Below are 17,492 nucleotides of genomic sequence, written 5' to 3' on the forward strand. Positions count from 1 at the left end.
AACAGTGAAGTAACAGCGCGCGTCCTCACCACATGCTCTATGGGCGTTATCCTGGATTTCATCGGAATGCATGCATTTTTCTACATTTGGTATTTTTGCTTACTGTTGCCACTTTCTTTGTCTTCCTCAAGTTCAATTGAACTTCAGTGGATGTAAAAGAAAACTGTTCAACATGGAGTGGAAATAGCACAGTTACCTTAAGATGCTGCCTCGTCCATTTGACTAGTAACATGAAAAAGCTCCAGTTTAATGTTAGATGTAATGTTAGATGAATATGTTATATTTTTTGAAATTCTTTTAACAGTTGAATAATATTTTTGTATATGGCACAGCATTGCTGTCACCACACTGCCACATTAAATCCCTTTCATTTTCATTGAAGTAGCATATGTTGCCTATAGGTTCATGCACTCTTACTTGTTATCTCACGGAGCGCTCACATTTAAGGGGGATGTGAAAACATGTTTCTCAGCCATCAGAGCCCGTCGCGTACGACAGAATGTCACCCCTCCTCAAATCCGCACTTCCAGAGACAACACGTGACCTCTGTGGAAGCCACAGACCCGACTGCAGGAATATTCCTGCATGTTAACACTTATATGCATCATTTACTTTTCATAAATGAAGGCCCACACAGTTCACAGCACTGTAAATTCCTAAACAATTTTGAAATGCATCTCAGCAGGGACAGTGACACTAATGCACATGCTTTTTAATACACAGAGGCTGCAAGTGTCAGTCCCAAGCTCCCACTGACCAGTGAGAGTGTTATACAACAGCCTGAGAATATTTGCCACCAACAACACCAGAGCTGTATGTTCAACAAAGGAGTATACTGTCTCTCCAAATGAGGCCCGGAGGGATCTCATCAAGCCTAACTGGCACCACTGGGAGTGTGTAAGCAAGTGGAAAGCAAAGACAATTACTGTCAGAGGAATTCACTGCTGTTCTCCACTTACAGAAATTCATCTACTTCACACATGTCTTGTGGTATTGAGGGGGTCCCAGAGGATGAAGGTTGAAGGTATTAGGTATTATTATCTGACAGGGTATTAAGATCATAATTATTTTTATATACTATAAAGCAACCCCTATTTAAATTCTACAAAATAGTTCACTATCACTGCCAGAATATAACTTTAAAGGTGTGCATGTGGACTAGTAAACTGGAACATACCATGTAATAGCAACATCCCTGATTTTGTTCCAGATGGGAAAAGTTGTTTGGACAAATTCCATATTTTGTTGTTTTTGAAATAAAAAAAGTAAATCAAATCCCTGCAGCTAGCACACATTGAAACCATTCCTCAAATGCTGATGCTGTGCTCCTTTTCAATTTGAATAATAATAAATAAAATAAGAAAATAAATAAAAAAATTGGACAATAATTGTGGGAGCATTGGGAAACCCCCTTATGCTACAAAGTGGTGGTGGGTGGGGGTTGTAGAAAGAAATTCAATTCCAGCTTGAAATTTCCACTGTAATGAAGAAATGCAGTTCAGGGAAACTATGGAAGTCAGGACGAGATCAGGCAGACTAAGACAAGGTTCAGATCAAACTGCAGGTCTGCCGAGCAAAAAGACTAAACCAAACCTCCATATGACTGTGCAGAGCTGACACAGGAGAAGGGGTGCATCGTTCCACTGTGCCTGCAGTCTGCAAAGCAACATCTGGATCAGCCAGAGTGGTTTTAGAAACAAGTGCTGTGGACACATTAAGGTTAAAACTGAGCTTTTTGGCCAGAGCACCAAAGGTGTGTTTGGACAAACAAAGGAGCAGCGTTTGATAAAAGAACACCTTGCCAACAGTTACACATGGGCCTGAAGTGAAAGTGAAAAGAGACTGGTTTCTACAACAGGATCCAAAGAAGACCTAAAAGTCCACCATGAACCACTTCAAGAAACATAGGCTGAAGCTTTTGGAACAGCCCCCACAGCCCCCACAGGTTTAACACTCACCCACAGATAATCAGCGTTAAACCTCCTGTGAAATACCCCAGAACTTGAAGTGTTCTGCAAGAAGAGGCTGAAAATTCATCAATCAAGAATAGAGAGACTCAGCTGCTGGAAAGAGTGTTTGTGAGCTGACGTAATGGGTGCCCAAACTTTTGCACATCACAACTATTGTTTCATTTTTAAAAAAAATTTAAATTGATGAAATAAAAAGTAACAGAGCATTAATGTTTGAAGAAAGCTTCATTTTAATGCATGTTACTCCTTAGACTCTCATTATTTAGCTTTTATGTTTGATTGAATAAATAATGAACCAAAGGTTTTCAATCTTTCCAGTGTTTTATGGACACTGACCCTGATATGAGAAACATTTAGAAGACAGTATTGCTTTTTACTGTTTGTGTGAATTTATGTAACTGTCCACATACCACATGCACACACACCCCTCTGGCTGTGCTGCCATTCGATAACGCTGCTGCTGCTCCCCTTCAGCCTATCAGTTTACGGGGCTGCTGCAGCTGTGGAACAATAGAAGATTTCCTGTTATGTTCCAAAGGAAATTGAGTGATTGAGAAAATAGTGGTTGGACAATAGAAATGAGGTTTCTAACATCAACATGCCACATGTTTTTCATCCTTTCTTGAGACACTAAATGTTCATTGTGGAATATTCTGCTGTGCAACCTATGAAGACAATGTGAACTCAGTGAGTGATTGGGGTGGAACAGGTGCCATCTGTGGGTTATGCCTTTAAATGATATCAGATTTTAATAAAGTGTCAGTGTTTCACTTAGTCTTAGCTGCTTAAAATCCAGTAAGATCTGAGCACAGTTATAGCTAGTGGGCAGATTAAGGACACTTAACACCAAATCACCAAATCTTCAGTTCCTATAGTCTCAAATAGACAACACTGTTATATTTCCAGCTGGATGTCCCAACTCCAAAGGGTTCAAAAATCAGGTTTAATGCAGATTTCAAAGTGAAGATAATCTTACTCATAATGAAGAGTAATATTTAGAAGAGTTACAGCTCAGTAAACAGCTGCATGTCTCTGGAGGAGCTTTAGGCAGGTCTGACAAACTAACCCTGATGAAGTCATCAGCTCAGGTTTGGGACTACGTTTTGAAAGCCTGTGAGTGCACAGATGTAAGATCTGATTGGGTACCAGGCTGGCAGAGTCTACTGCTGCACTGAGGTCTTTGGGGAAAGTTTAGGTTATTATACTAAAAACATATGAGCACTCATGTCACAGGATAACTCCAGATGTCTGTGTGATGGTGTGATGGAGTTGGTTGTGAGAGGGTTAAAAATACTGTACGTTCACTGTCCATGAATTCTGAGTTTAACTGCCTTCAGCAGTGGTTTCAAGTCATAATTACAACTTAGATATTGATGTGAAAGGTATTCACATGTTCAAACACAGTTAGCTCACCCTCTATGTCTCAGCAGCTGTTGGATGATTACCATAAGATGTGGAACAGACACTCATGTTCCCCACAGCTTGAACTGGAAACACTCTGGTGAACCTCTTTAATTCCGCCTGTTTTGTATCACAGTAGCATCCAGCTCAGAGCTCCACCAGCAACAGGTGGTTGTGACGGTCACTTACCAAGAGCTTCAGAGGTTATAATGCACCGTCTGAGCAGCACTACTTCAGAGCAGGCTGGAACCTACAGTGACTCAGTATCTGCAAGTGACTACATGTTCTGGCTGGGCTGGGGCAACATGCACGAAAAAAACAACTTGGATACAGCCCCTTTAAGTGGCCTGATACAGTATAGATCAAGCCATGCAGTGAGTGAGATACAAAACAAGCTTCTAATGGGTGTAAACACAAAAAGACGTGGATAAGTTGAGTTTTAATAGGTTTGATTTGTACATTTGTAACAGTAATGTGTGCAACAAAACCATACAGTTAGCCCCAAGTTGGCCAACTCAGAAGATAGTTTTCTTGGTATACATACATGAAATAATTCACAATCTACACTTTAAAGTACATGAAGATTACAGTACAGTTTTCTAAACTGAGACGCAGTCTCAAATTAAGCCACTAGATTACATCTTCTTGTGTTTTGCTGCCCAGTGTCATTATAATACACTCTTGTGTTCACCAAGATGTGAACTGCATTTCCAAAGTTTCTTTCCCCAAAGTTCATACCATGAGTGGTTCAGGTCATCAACAGAAAAGCGTCAAACAAAGAAAACAAAAGTGCAGCCACAATATGGGCTCACAGCTAACCTAGCCTCACAAGGCAAGAGACGGGTTTGTACAGGAGAGGGACAGAGCGCCGCTGCACAGGGGAGCTGAGATGATGCTTTTCTAACAGCTGGGGAAACTCATCTCAACACAAACTGAAAAGATTTCCAGCAAATCTCTACTGTCACTGCAAGCCAGTCACAAGTTCTGCTAGTTCCCTCACACTGATGACTATGGGCTGAGTCTAAACTTCAGTTTCAATGTTGGTGTTACAACATGAGAATTAAAATACAGATTTCCTCTCTTCCCTCTGGTGGCATGTACCCATGCATGGGGACTGACAGGTAGTAGCTTGTAGACGAGCCGTTCACACCTGTTGGAGAGCGGCAGGCGTCTGAGACAGACATCATTAAACATGGACATGAAAAATCACAACTATCAGCATAGCACCAGAGAGGGAGAGAACATTTGTAACTGGGTGAACAGCCCCTGTAAATGTCAGCTCAGTGCACAGTGTACTTTTAAAAAAAGATTTACATCATTTCCACTTTGACCTAAGGACCATACAAGTGTTTTTCTGTGTTTCCACTGATTTACCTAAAATAATTAGCCTGGAATACTGAGTGTCTGAATCCAGCAGGTATTTGTTGGACATGATATCTGAATGACTCAGTCTCTCAACCACATCTTACAGTCTTCCTTCAAACTACTAATTACAATGTGACAAAATACTCTTAACTCAAGGTCCACTTATGAGCTTTCAACATCTTAAGGTCTTCATCAGCTGAAGAGGTTGCTTAGTTGTCACATCATGTGCTGATGAAGACTGAGATGTGGTTGAAAGTGTCAGAAAAGGTGTCCTTGGGTTAAAATGATTTTTTCAAACTATTTACAATTTGACAAAACATCTTCACTCACAATCTTCAAACTACTATTTCCAATGATGAAGACTGTGGAATGTTGTTGAACGCTCTATAACAAGCTAGTAAGTGGACTTTGAGTTAATTTTTTTTTTTTTTTGAGTCTTAAGAACAGTTATTTATTATAAACCGAAGCATGATTGAGCAACTGCATGGTCAGTTTCTATGATTCTGATGGAGAGGAGAAATGTGAACGAACAGCTGCACAGATGAGATGCAGTTTTCTGCAGTGAAATGAACAGAAATCAAAGGCTGTCTGGGAAGTAGAACAAAAACAGAAACACCTGCTGTACATTATTTGTAGCACAGAGGATGAAACACATTAAACACTGGTATGATCCTTTAAGGACAGGAGCCAAACACTGTTTTGCTGTGAGAGAGCAGTTTTACAGCTTCTCTGTCCTCCTCAGCACGTGTAGTCACTTCTCATGTAAAAGTGAAGCATGAACATCAGGTGCTTTCAGGCACAGCACAGTCTGCTCTCGATGGAAACCTTTTAAAGAAATGATTTTCAGACGGCATCATAACTGCTGCGTCCCTGTGGAAGTGAAATCCTTTTATAAACAACATCCACCTCCATGTTAGGCCCCCTGCCAGGCAGAGGAGGCTGCAGAGGAGGCTACAGAGGACACTTTGATTGATGCCACCTGAACACTGCCTCTCTCCCTTCCTGTTTATGGTGATTCAAGTACTGATCAGATTGATCCGATCTGAGCAACAACTGAGCTACTGGCAAGAAACATAAATTACTTATTACTTTTTAGATGATTTTTATTGCACATAGCCGAGTTAGGAAGAAGCAAGTGTGAATTAAATAAATGTTTTTGGATTTCGACTTCCTACCCATATGAAAATGGAAAAGAGGTCACTGATTACCAATAACATGCAACCTCAATTAGGTTAGATTATTTTAACTTATCATTAAAGGACTGTCATGACTCTGTATTTGAACTGTGATAGGCTTTTAGCTGTGTACATTTCCAAAGTAAAATACTTTACCTCAGAAACAGGAACAACATTTGTTTACCAAATTCACCAACCATCTGGATCCCTGTTTGGTGATCCCAAATTATTCATAAATAGGAGCCTCTTAGAAAAGCATCTACATTAAAAAGCTGTCCAGCCATTTTAATGTAACCTTCACTAAACAGTCTTAGCTGCAAAAGGTAGCCTGTCTACACGCTGGGTCAGGTGACTCAGAAGCCTTGTAAATCTGGAAGTACTCTACATTTTTCTTCTTGTGGTCAAATCCCACGAGTGACGATGGATTGATCCCACTAACAACCACTGTGTGTGTCCAAAGCCTGATGTATCTGATTATTCTGAGCCATGGAGCTCCTGTTTCCACAAACTATTACATTTGCATCAGTGACATAACACTGTTGCACTGGGTGACATGTTCCTTCATCACTGTAAACACACTCGCACTGTAGTTTATTTTGGCTCAGTCCCACACACACTGTCCTACTGCCCCCAATACTCACTACAGCTCCAAATATGGATTCAACTCGTCCCCGACACACGCATAGTTTCCCTCCTGCAGTGTTTCTTCTAGAAAAACTACAGTGAGCAGATGTTTTGGGAAACTACTGAGCATTTAAAAAATGAAATTTTTTTCTTCAGTAGGAAGCAAAGGGCTGAGAGCTGAGAGCCACAGACAGGAGAGGGAAGTCAGAGAGTGCTGAGAGATGGACTGACACACTGTAGGTTTGGGTGTTTTCATGGGATTTGTTGATAATAGGAAAAATAAAGAATAAGAAAAGACTTTAACAATATGTGACAATCAAATGTTGACCCTGTCAACGATGTGCAAAGTCCTGATGACGCTGTGGGCTCAGGGATTTTCCTGAGGACAGCAGTGAGCCTTTAACACTATTGTCAAATCCAACAGCACAAATAGTTTGTATATTTTGGGGTAAAGCCTACAGGGATACTCCTGACTCATCTGACAGACAGTACAGGGTGTGAGTGTGGTTGGGGGGTGACGTCGGGGTATTGTGGATAAGGTGTGATCAGTCAGACCCTGAAACCAAAAACAAAACTTGAACCTAATGACACACTCAGTCTCTTATTTCTTGCTGCGCAGCCGTTTGGACTGTCGTGGAAGGTCTGGGCTCTTTCTGGTGCGTTTGAGCGATGACCCTCCCTCGCCCTCTAGCTCTATGGGTATAGAGGCTGCAGCCACGCTGCCACCTGCCAACACAGCGCCAGACGTGCTGGCAACAGTGGAAGACACGGCAGTGCTGCTGGATGTGGAGGGAACAGCTGTGCTGGGCCTGGGTCCTCCCATAGCAGCAGCGCTGCTGTCCATCAGTTCGCGGAGCTTGTGCTCCAGCTCTGCGAGGCGGGCGTTCTGCTCACCAATCACCTGGGTCTGTTCCAGCAGCTTCTGCTCCTGGTCCTGCAGCTGCTTCTGCTGCTCCAGCTGCTTGACGCGAATTTCCTGCATCTCCCTCCGCAGTACTGTCATGGACGCCCCATTCACCTTCACCTGCTGCTGCACCTTGGTCATCTCAGAGCGTGACGGCGTGTTCTTGGCCAGCAGGGACATGGTGGTCAGGGAGGTAGATGGACCTGCCACTGGGGGAGAAGAACGGAGCGTCAGAGGTCTTCAGAATTTTAGTTCTGCATAAAATTAAGCATTCTTCAAAAAACAGCATAATAATACCAAATGGATGTAGAACTTGTAGCTAGAATAGACCAATAACAGTCATTAAAAGAAGAAATATTTCCACAACTCATCTGACTTTATTGCTATCTGAACTTAACTGCTGTAGTTATTTGTATTGACACCAATGTCAGTTTTTTATGTCCAAGTGTGTTGCACCAAAGCAAAGAGTGTACGAGTTTGTATTTTCAGATATTCTGACCAAAAATAAGAAAATAAGACGCAGACAGTTCAAAGTTTTGACCATCTATCATTTTTTTCTCATGAAATTGTGATTTAAAACTGTGAGAGCTGCGTTTTTTTAATCACATGCCATCATTGTCTTAACAACTACCAGGAGCAGCTCTGGGTTTTTGTTCTTTTTAACCCTATGATCCAGGAGAAACATGAGCGTTACCTGGTGCAGAACCAATGAGGCGGCCGGACAGGTCGGCTCCTGGCAGCTTCTTCTTCAGGATGGGAACAATCTTCTCATCAAAGTACTCCATGGCCATGGAGGAGATATCCCTCAGCTCCTGCAGAACCTCATGAGCTCGCTGGGGGGCTCGAGTGGAGTTCACGTAGCGCAGCACGCGATAAATCTCATCTATGACCTGACAACACACAACACACAATGATTGTTTTTTTTTCATCCCTGGTGATCTCAGTGAGCCGTCTGCTGGCCAGATCTGAGAACTGCAGCCATTTTCTCAGAAATACGTGGGCAGCTGAAAAGCTGGGGTCTTTGAGGCTGAGACACCACATGCATGTCTATCTCACAGTCAAAACATGCAGAATTTAAGAAGTGTTCACTTGAAAACATGTTAAGTTCAGCGAGCACAGAATCAGTGGAGACAGCAGGAAATGTATGAAGTGCTGATGTCACTGCACCACAGTCCTGGGAGAGGAAGACAAGTCACTCTTTCCTCACCGTAACACAACCTGTCTTTGCTAAGTCTGTTGGTCTGTTTATCAATCTGTCAAACTCATGTCACTTTAATACAACAGTCTCGCTTCAGGTCTTGTACCAGCAAATTTTAATCATGCAACTGTTGATCAAAAAGATCCAATCAGGACACCTCAGTCCTGTCCAATTTTAGACTAATCTCCAATTTCAGAGAAAGTCGTACTCATACAACTGCAGTTGTTTTAGACATTCACGGCATTCTTGTGTTGTTACAGTTTGGTTTTAAACGGAGACACACTGAATGTGTTGCGTGTGTGTGCCATCTTGGTTTTCATTTTCATGTCAACAGATTAGAGCAGACACACTGCCTGTGTGAGACACACAACTCTCGCGTTGCAAATTCTACAAGTTCAGAGTCTCACCGATTTTTCATGCGTGACGCACACGTCTTGCAGCAAAAATAGACAGAAAAGACCTGTTGATGTCATATTGACATCATACCAGCAATACTATAGTCTCTATGTCTAGGCTGAATCTGAACATGTCATACACATGAACAAATATAAAGATATTTTTTTGACCATTTTAGCAGCTGCATATGGAGACAGTGGAGTTTTAGAGGCATTTATAAGAAAAAAAACGTTTTATTTAAATTTAAAAAAAAAAAAAAAAAAAATTAAGTTAAAGACTGAGCAGACACGCAGCCAGTGTGAACACACACGCTGGTTTTGTTCCGCAGCAGATCAGCCAGTGGCAGCAGCCACACACACACTATGCTTTCAGATCTCGCAGTTTCATTTCACACAGCAGACAATAGTGTCCTCATCTCTCTCCTGGAGCACTGTGTTGGTATATAAGGTTGTACAGATGACACTCAGATTTAGCTGCCTTTGAAATAGAAATTCTGTAAAACCATTGTTGGTCTGTCTAAGAGACATCAAAGCTTAGATGGCCTTAACTCTTTTAAACTCAAATTAAAGTAAAAGTGAAGTACTGATATGTAGACCCACAGGTTACTGCTGGGCCCCTCACAAGGGCCTGTGTTCCCTGGAACCATGTGTATAACCCAGTGTAAAAATCCAGGTATGATAATGAATGTATGATCTTAAATTGGACAAACAGATTATTCGAGTCATCAAATCCAGCTTTTTCCAGCCGAGGCTCTTCTCTGAGGTCCTTTAAGTGCTTAGTTATTCTGAAAGGGTCGTACATGTGTTCATCTCATCTCCCGCCCTTTATGACGAGATGCCTGTGCATGTTAGACTGGCCTCTACATGGCCTGGTTTTAAATCCCATCTTTATTCTTTGACTTTCAATTCAACATGACAGTTGCTTTTATGACTCTGTCTCTTTTGTTGTTTTGCAATTTTTGCTTTAGTTAATGTCTTAACTAAATTTGACAAAAATACATAACTAAGATAAGACAGCTATGAGCATATTCCTTCCCAAAAATGTAACAAAATTCAGATCAGATTTTATTGATTGAATAAAAGAAATCTTATTTTGTTTTCAAAACTAAATCCTTAAACTGTTATGAACGGACAAAAGAAAAAAAATCAGGAGATACTGACATATACTTGATTCAGAGAAGAGCTCAAGACATCACATCACAGCATGAATTAAAACTGGTGCGGACTGCTGCTGCTGTTTTGGAGCACAGAGGGCTGAGCTAACCTTTCCAGGGATGAAGCAGCAGAGGTTGGAGTCGACGTATTTCATGAAGGTCATGTTGAGCAGAGAGAGACGCGTTTCCACAGCAGCCAGGATGTCAGCATGACGGGCCAGTGAGTGGTTTCTCCTCTCCGACTCCCGCCTGGACAAACACACGGGTGAAGAGAGCTTGAGCACTGCTGGGCAGTGAAATGGACACATGCACCAAATGAATTCACATGTTTTGCTGCCACAGAGGAAGTAAATTCATGAAGAGTGAAAATGAGTTCACAGTGACTTGAAAACACTCACTAGCTTGGCAACCTTAAGGTTACAAACAACCCATAATGCAACGCTCTGTAAAAGACTGTAATTACACTGTAGTACTCTCTCCATTCAAAGAGAAATTTTTGTAAAGACAGAACACGTTATTGTCTGGTGCTGAAATATGAGACAATCCCCACTGTGGGAACTGAGCAGTGGGGGAGAAATCCAAGAGATTTGGTGGGGGAAAAAAACATCCTGTTTTATTTTTATTTTATTTTTCATCTATTTTAATGCAGCTTAAAGATATAATATGTAACTTTTCCACTTTAAAATGTCTAAAACTGTCTAGACCCATGTTATACACTGCCTGGCCATAAAAAAAGTCGCCACCAAAAAAAAAAGGTCACACACTCTAATATTTCGTTGGAAAGCCTTTAGCTTTGATTACGGCACGCATTCGCTGTGGCATTGTTTCGATAAGCTTCTGCAATGTCAGATTTATTTCCATCCAGTGCTGCATTAATTTCTCACCAAGATCTTGTATTGATGACGATAAAGTCTGACCGCTGCGCAAAGCCTTCTCCAGCACATCCCAAAGATTCTCAATGGGGTTAAGGTCTGGACTCTGTGGTGGCCAATCCATGTGTGAAAATGATGTCTCATGCTCCCTGAACCACTCTTTCACAATTTGAGCCCGATGAATCCTGGCATTGTCATCTTGGAATATGCCCGTGCCATCAGGGAAGAAAAAATCCATTGATGGAATAACCTGGTCATTCAGTATATTCAGGTAGTCAGCTGGCCTCATTCTTTGAGCACATACTGTTGCTGAACCTAGACCTGACCAACTGCAGCAACCCCAGATCATAGCACTGCCCCCACAGGCTTGTACAGTCGGCACTAGGCATGATGGGTGCATCACTTCATCTGCCTCTCTTCTTACCCTGATGCGCCCATCACTCTGGAACAGGGTAAATCTGGACTCATCAGACCACATGACCTTCTTCCATTGCTCCAGAGTCCAATCTTTATGCTCCCTAGCAAATTGAAGCCTTTTTTTCCAGTTAGCCTCACTGATTAGTGGTTTTCTTAAGGCTACACAGCTGTTCAGTCCCAATCCCTTGAGTTCCCTTCACATTGTGCGTGTGGAAATGCTCTGACTTTCACTATTAAACATAGCCCTGAGTTCTACTGTTGTTTTTCTTTGATTTGATTTCACCAAACGTTTAAGTGATCACGATCAATCAGGATTTTTTTCTGGCCACATATCTTCCTCGAAGACGATGGGTCCTCACTATCCTTCCAGTTTTTAATAATGCGTTGGACAGTTCTTAACCCAATTTTAGTAGTTTCTGCAATCTCCTTAGATGTTTTCTCTGCTTGATGCATGCCAATGATTTGACCCTTCTCAAACAGACTAACATCTTTTCCACGACCACGGGATGTGTCTTTCGACATGGTTGTTTAAGAAATGAGAAGCGACTCATTGCACCAGTTGGGGTTAAATAACTTGTTGCCAGCTGAAAGATAATTGCCCATGCAGTAATTATCCAATAGGAGGCTCGTACCTATTTGCTTAGTTAAATCCAGGTGGCGACTTTTTTTTTTGGCCAGGCAGTGTATTTTGTCACATCACCTTTGCACATGCACCTCAGCCATTTTCAAATATGTATTTTAACGAGATGAAGGATTTTAGTCATCTCACGTCTGGTTTTTAAGTTACCAGAGAAAACAGCTGAGCAAACATCAGACAGCTCAGTTCCCAGCTCCTCTCAGACGTCCTATTTCCACCGCAGAGCGTCATTGAGTCGCTTATTTTTAAAGGAGAGGAGGAGACCTCTGTGGATAATTCAGCTCCTGGTAAAAACCTCGACCCACTGACACTGGAGGAATCCAGAACGGCAGGACCTGGCAGCTGTGGTGGTGAAGACAACAACTCCCATGATATTTCTTTTGTCATTGTTTTGACTTGTCTTTTACTGTGTGTTAAAGACAGTGATTGGTCTGTCTAAATATTTGGTGAAGTTTCTGCATTTTCTATGTCCATTTGGTATCATAATGCTGCACAGGCCAGATTTGAGCTTTTGCTCCACTCACCTACCTGCGACCCAAATCAGCCTTTCAGACTTCAAGTGCATTTTTTCTGCTTACTGTAACGGGCTGTAAACATGTACAGTCTGGCCTGAGCTCACAGAGGTGCTGCGGCTCAGTACATCCAGTGTAGAGACACTGCTGTTGTTCTGCTGCTGACATGCTCCCTCACTGCCCTGCCAGTGCTGACAAGTTGTAGGCTAAGTTCCAGGTTTTATTATTAGATGACAGAATGAACTCAGGCTGACTGACGTTAATCATTTTAATAAGGAAACAAATACATTAGTGTACATCTCATTTAAAATATCTACCTATTTATTTCAAAAGTCCTCCCATGACCCCTGCAGTACCACCCCCGACCACTCAGTGTCCCCTCAGAAACATGGGCCTGATGCCACGATCTTGTTATTTCAGTGTGTGGCTGAAGCTGAACAGCAGAAAACATATTCTTGATGCAGAGTTGGTGCTGGTGTGAAACTGACCTGGGCAGCTGGGCTTTGACTTGCCTCTGGCACAGACTGTGGTACCGCTCCACCTTCAGGAAGCCCTGATTCAGGACACGCTGGCAGATCATGTCCATGCGCTTACACACCTGGAGGAGACAGACAAAAGGTAACAGGTGAAGAAGAGGTACTCTGTTGTATCAGTATGTACATGAACCTGTATGCAGTGAACCTGTGGGGCTGCTGCAGTTTTCAGGGTCTCTTCAGCAGGAAGGTCTAGTTGCAGGTATCATCATTTTTACATATTTTCATTCAAGACATTTCTGAGGAGGTTGTTGTTGTTGTTGTTGTTTGACATGCAGCAAAGGGCCACAGGTTTGAACCAGAGCTGCTGTGGCTAGGACTGAGCCTTCATGGTACGTGGTATCCCAGGTAACCACTGGGCCTTTCTGTCCAAACCACTTTTTACTTCTGTCCTTTTATGTACCTTTTATGCTTTTTAGGATTTTATTGTATATTGTGTTCTTATTTTGTTGATTTTATTTATCTCTTGATTTTACTGTAAAGCACTTTGGTCACCTTTGGTTGTTGTAAACTGCTATCTAAATAAATGTTGATTGATTGATCCTGATAGTTGAAGGATGTGAAATTGATTTTTTATAGTACAGTGCATACTAGGGCTTCAGTGAACCTACATTAAAACTGTAAAGAAATGTTCTACTGTTTGACAGAAAACAAGACCAGGTCAAAACCTGGTGTACATGTCTGGACTGCTTAGGGTCAAATCCTGATCTTATAACCTCGACGACATCTGACAAAATCACCCACATTCATTCATTCAGCCAGACTTATATTTACTTATAAAATCATCACTCAGACAGAAAGTTAGAGGAGACAGGTCTGTATGTCTCACTTCCTCTGTTTGATATGTAGAACTGGTCATAGGTTAGTGCGAAGCCTCATTACTGATGACTTCTCTCCTCCCTCCCTCTCTGATCAGTGTGTCTTATGTTTAGTTATTCCTCCTTTAGTAATAATGAAACATGAAAGTAGTTTGTTTGCTGTAACACAGGCAGTCCAGAGGAGGCGCAGTATATTGAAGCGCTCCTCCACTCCACCCATGACAAAAGGTGTAGCTCTGAGCCCCCGGTGGGGATCCATACACATTCCAGTCATGAGCCAGGTTTATACCCAGTGAGTTTGAAAAAACCTCCAAATCTGGAGACGATGTGCTAAGTTTGCAACATTGCAGACAGTAAACACCCCCTGATAGAACCTGTTTGCACAGGAAACTCAGGGCACTTGGCTGACCACTGGTGGAAACATCATCACTAAAGTCATCAAGTGAAAACCTATGTCACAGGTTCCTTTAATGTTCTGTGGTTTTTGTATCATGTCAGGGAAGCATCAGTATCAGAGTGGATCTGCTGTGGCAGGACAGGACTGAGCCTCAGGACAAAACTTCAGCTGCAGCTGTAGCCACTGGCTGCGACCAGGGGGCTGACTGACTGACTGACTGTGGAGAAGAGCACTGTAATACAACTTAGCTTAGCATGTATCAGGTAAGATTTGTTACACTTTTGCTGCCATGAGGCTGATGTGACGGGCTTTAACTGTAGCTGTGATTACTATGGACATGGATGTAACTGTAGGTACTGCTGTTCCTCTGATTGTCACTGTGATTGTAGCTGAGCTACAATGGGCTGGGCTAATAACGAGCTAGTAACTAGTGACTAGCTGCGAGTGTCCTAGGTCCTGGAGATGTGATTCTTTCAGGACTGACCAGGGCAGTATAATTATAATAACACTACAGGTTCTACTCCATCGACGCTACATCAAACTCAGGAGGAGGCAGGCACAGTAAACAGTAACACACAGAACGGCAGCATCAAGTGAGGGAGCAGCAACAGGTGAATGCAGCTGAGTGAACTTCAGTACTAACTTTACAGTCACATGTCCTCAACATGTTCACGTCCTGAAATGTGACTGTTATTGTTTGTGAACTGCAACAGCCACACACAGCGGTCTCAAAGGCTAATGTTAGCTTGTTTAGGCTAATGTGGAGGCAGCTCCTAACATTAGTTCTGTCTGTCAAAATATAACACTGATATTTTAAATGATTATTTTTACACCATGTTTGCACACTGAATACTGTACATGGAGATCTGTGCACATGCATGTGTCAGCAGCCTGTGTAGCTGTTCTCTGTTTTGATTTGGTTTTTTTGCGGTGGTATCAAATTTGGAAAGGAAAATTGTGGTATTTCATTGGTATTGGTACCAACTACCAAATTTCTGGTATCATGACATCCCTACAGCCGCAGCTACAGCCATTGTTCACCATGGCAACTGAAGTACAGCCATTGCCACAGAGTGGTTGCAGCCTCAGCACTGGGTGTGCCCTCTTGTGCTGCGCTCACACCTATCCCCTTGTCATGTCCAGCAGAGGCAAAATCATTCATCATCTGTAAAATGCCAGGCAATAACATGCACACAGCCGAGAACAATGCGGAGGAGGCGCTGGTGGTGGTGGGGGGTTCCTATTACTTGTCCATGCCCAGGGGGCAATTTGCTCTTAATCCGCCCGTGCAAAACATAGCCTACATGAATGGCACAGACTGAGGGGTTTGCTGTACAGAAAGCTGTGATCAGGAAAACAACTGTTTTAACAAAGCCCGAGTGAGCTTCTGTGAAGACCTGTCAAAACCTCCAAACTGGGCATGAGCTGCTGCAGGAGCCGCGGTGAAAAGCACCGTCCGTGTGCCAACGCAGCAGCGACCGACGTCCAGCCAACCGCACGACAGACACGTCCCAGAGGAGCAGGCAGCGTCTGCAGTGCAGATGAGTCTCCCACACCCAGAGTCTGCTTCAGACAGCTCGTCTCAACATGAATCTGCTCGGTGTGGTGTGTTGCTGCCTCTCCTCAGCTAGGCTGTCCTGCTAATTAGCACAATGAGCGCTGCGGGCCGCGGCTGCAGCTGGTCCACTGCACAGACATGACACACGGGCTTTCAGTCCAGCCCCGTCCCGACACTCCTTCCACCAATACCTCACAGAAGTGGTATGCACACACGAGCAGCGCGGGGCTAGCAGTAGCTTTGTTCCCCTTATACCTGGCTTGTTTTTGTTCTCCTTACCGAGCGGAGCAGGCTGATTTCATCGTAAGACAGAAAATTGAGAATCGTCTCAATGGCCACGATGGGAAGTCCTAACAGCGGGTTGTTCTGGTGCGGCTGGTCCGGTGGAGGGGTGGACTGTCTCGGTGACACCGCGTCTGAGTCCAAGGACCCAACACATCCATCAACTCTCTCTACGACGGCCGCCATCTTGCTTCGCTAAGGAGGAGGCGGAAGTGACGTTTGAAAAGGAAGCTAGCGGGCCATTTTCCCCAAGTGACACTGAGCCGGGCGGAGCATGCTTACACCAGGGAGGAAAACACGGTCCGCAGGCTGCGGCTGCTGATGGAGGGACGCTGTGAAAAACAAGAGAAAACAGAACCGAACTGATGGGAGCAATGCACAAGTGAGACATGCAATAAAGAGATTTTTACGTCAGGTTATTTAACAATTTTGAGATCCTGTTTAAAGCATTTAAAGTGTAGGCCTACCATGAAAAATAGAATAGGCTTCATATTCTCAGGTCTCTTCTTAATGAGTGGCGCTGACACACTTCTTAAGTTTCCTTTTATGAAGGATTTGTAAGGTGCAATGAATGGAATAGTTATAAATTATTTATTATTCAGACTTCTTGGTGGACAGGTTTTGGACAGTCCTCTTTGAGCGTCACTTTTAGTCTTTGTGCCAGTTCATGGTGAAGATGACCCATCCCAATGGCCTACTTGACCTCTGACCTTCTGCAGAGCATCAGGACCAAAATCCACTTATTGACAACTTGCAGACAGTTCGACTGCATACCAGGCTTATTGAAAGAGCCCAGATTTATTTCACAGTTATATCTGCAGAGAACCTACCACCTTTTCACGATGGCTCATTAGGAAGAGCTGTGTTCAACCTTTGTTCAAGTCAATCGTATTTATTTATATAATTAAACCGAAGCTATATTTAGACCTAGTTCTTAACATTTTGCTGATTGACCTTCTAGTTGGTTCTGTAGACAGCACCGCAGCAATACATTCCTCACTCTCTTTTACACGTCCAAAACAGCTACACTGAAACAAGACGTGTCTCTCAAAAGTATTCCAAATGTTTTAATTTTATACCCCTCGCTTTCTTTAGACTTTTCCTAAATAAAACAACACACTCACTGTTAAAGTCTTAAAGCAGTTCTACTGTGCAGTGCTGGTGATGCTACACCAGGACTGGGGTCCTCTAACAAGTCTCTTAGATCACACTTGAAGCCAATTCTTGGCTTTGGAGCTGGGACACACATCCACACACACACTGTGCAAACATACAATATA

General features: G+C 42.9%; 1 protein-coding gene across 1 annotated transcript; it reads right to left on the reverse strand.

Moving 5' to 3' along the window:
* Nucleotides 1-3,791: 3,791 nt before the first annotated feature.
* Nucleotides 3,792-16,428, reverse strand: fbxo28 (F-box protein 28). The gene is made up of 5 exons (XM_071481636.1): nucleotides 16,210-16,428; nucleotides 13,113-13,222; nucleotides 10,297-10,435; nucleotides 8,134-8,329; nucleotides 3,792-7,648 (listed from the first exon to the last, which is right to left on the reverse strand). Exons 1-5 carry the CDS (start codon nucleotides 16,396-16,398, stop codon nucleotides 7,137-7,139), a joined length of 1,146 nt encoding a protein of 381 aa, XP_071337737.1. The 5' UTR covers nucleotides 16,399-16,428; the 3' UTR covers nucleotides 3,792-7,136.
* Between the last annotated feature and the right edge of the window lie 1,064 nt (nucleotides 16,429-17,492).

Source organism: Trachinotus anak, unplaced genomic scaffold (assembly GCF_046630095.1).
Source record: "Trachinotus anak isolate AG129_WGS33_773 ecotype Australia unplaced genomic scaffold, CSIRO_AGI_Tana_v1 ptg000007l, whole genome shotgun sequence".
In the NCBI taxonomy this organism is placed as follows: Eukaryota; Metazoa; Chordata; class Actinopteri; order Carangiformes; family Carangidae; genus Trachinotus; species Trachinotus anak.

Excerpts from the sequence above, each read along its gene's own strand:
- fbxo28 (XM_071481636.1), bottom strand. The coding sequence starts at position 16,398 with ATGGCGGCCGTCGTAGAGAGAGTTGATGGATGTGTTGGGTCCTTGGAC. Across the intron at positions 10,436-13,112 it reads GTCAAAGCCCAGCTGCCCAG|GCGGGAGTCGGAGAGGAGAA; the intron begins GTCAGTTTCACA and ends GTGTTTGTCCAG. Across the intron at positions 7,649-8,133 it reads CCTCATTGGTTCTGCACCAG|TGGCAGGTCCATCTACCTCC; the intron begins GTAACGCTCATG and ends CTTCTCCCCCAG.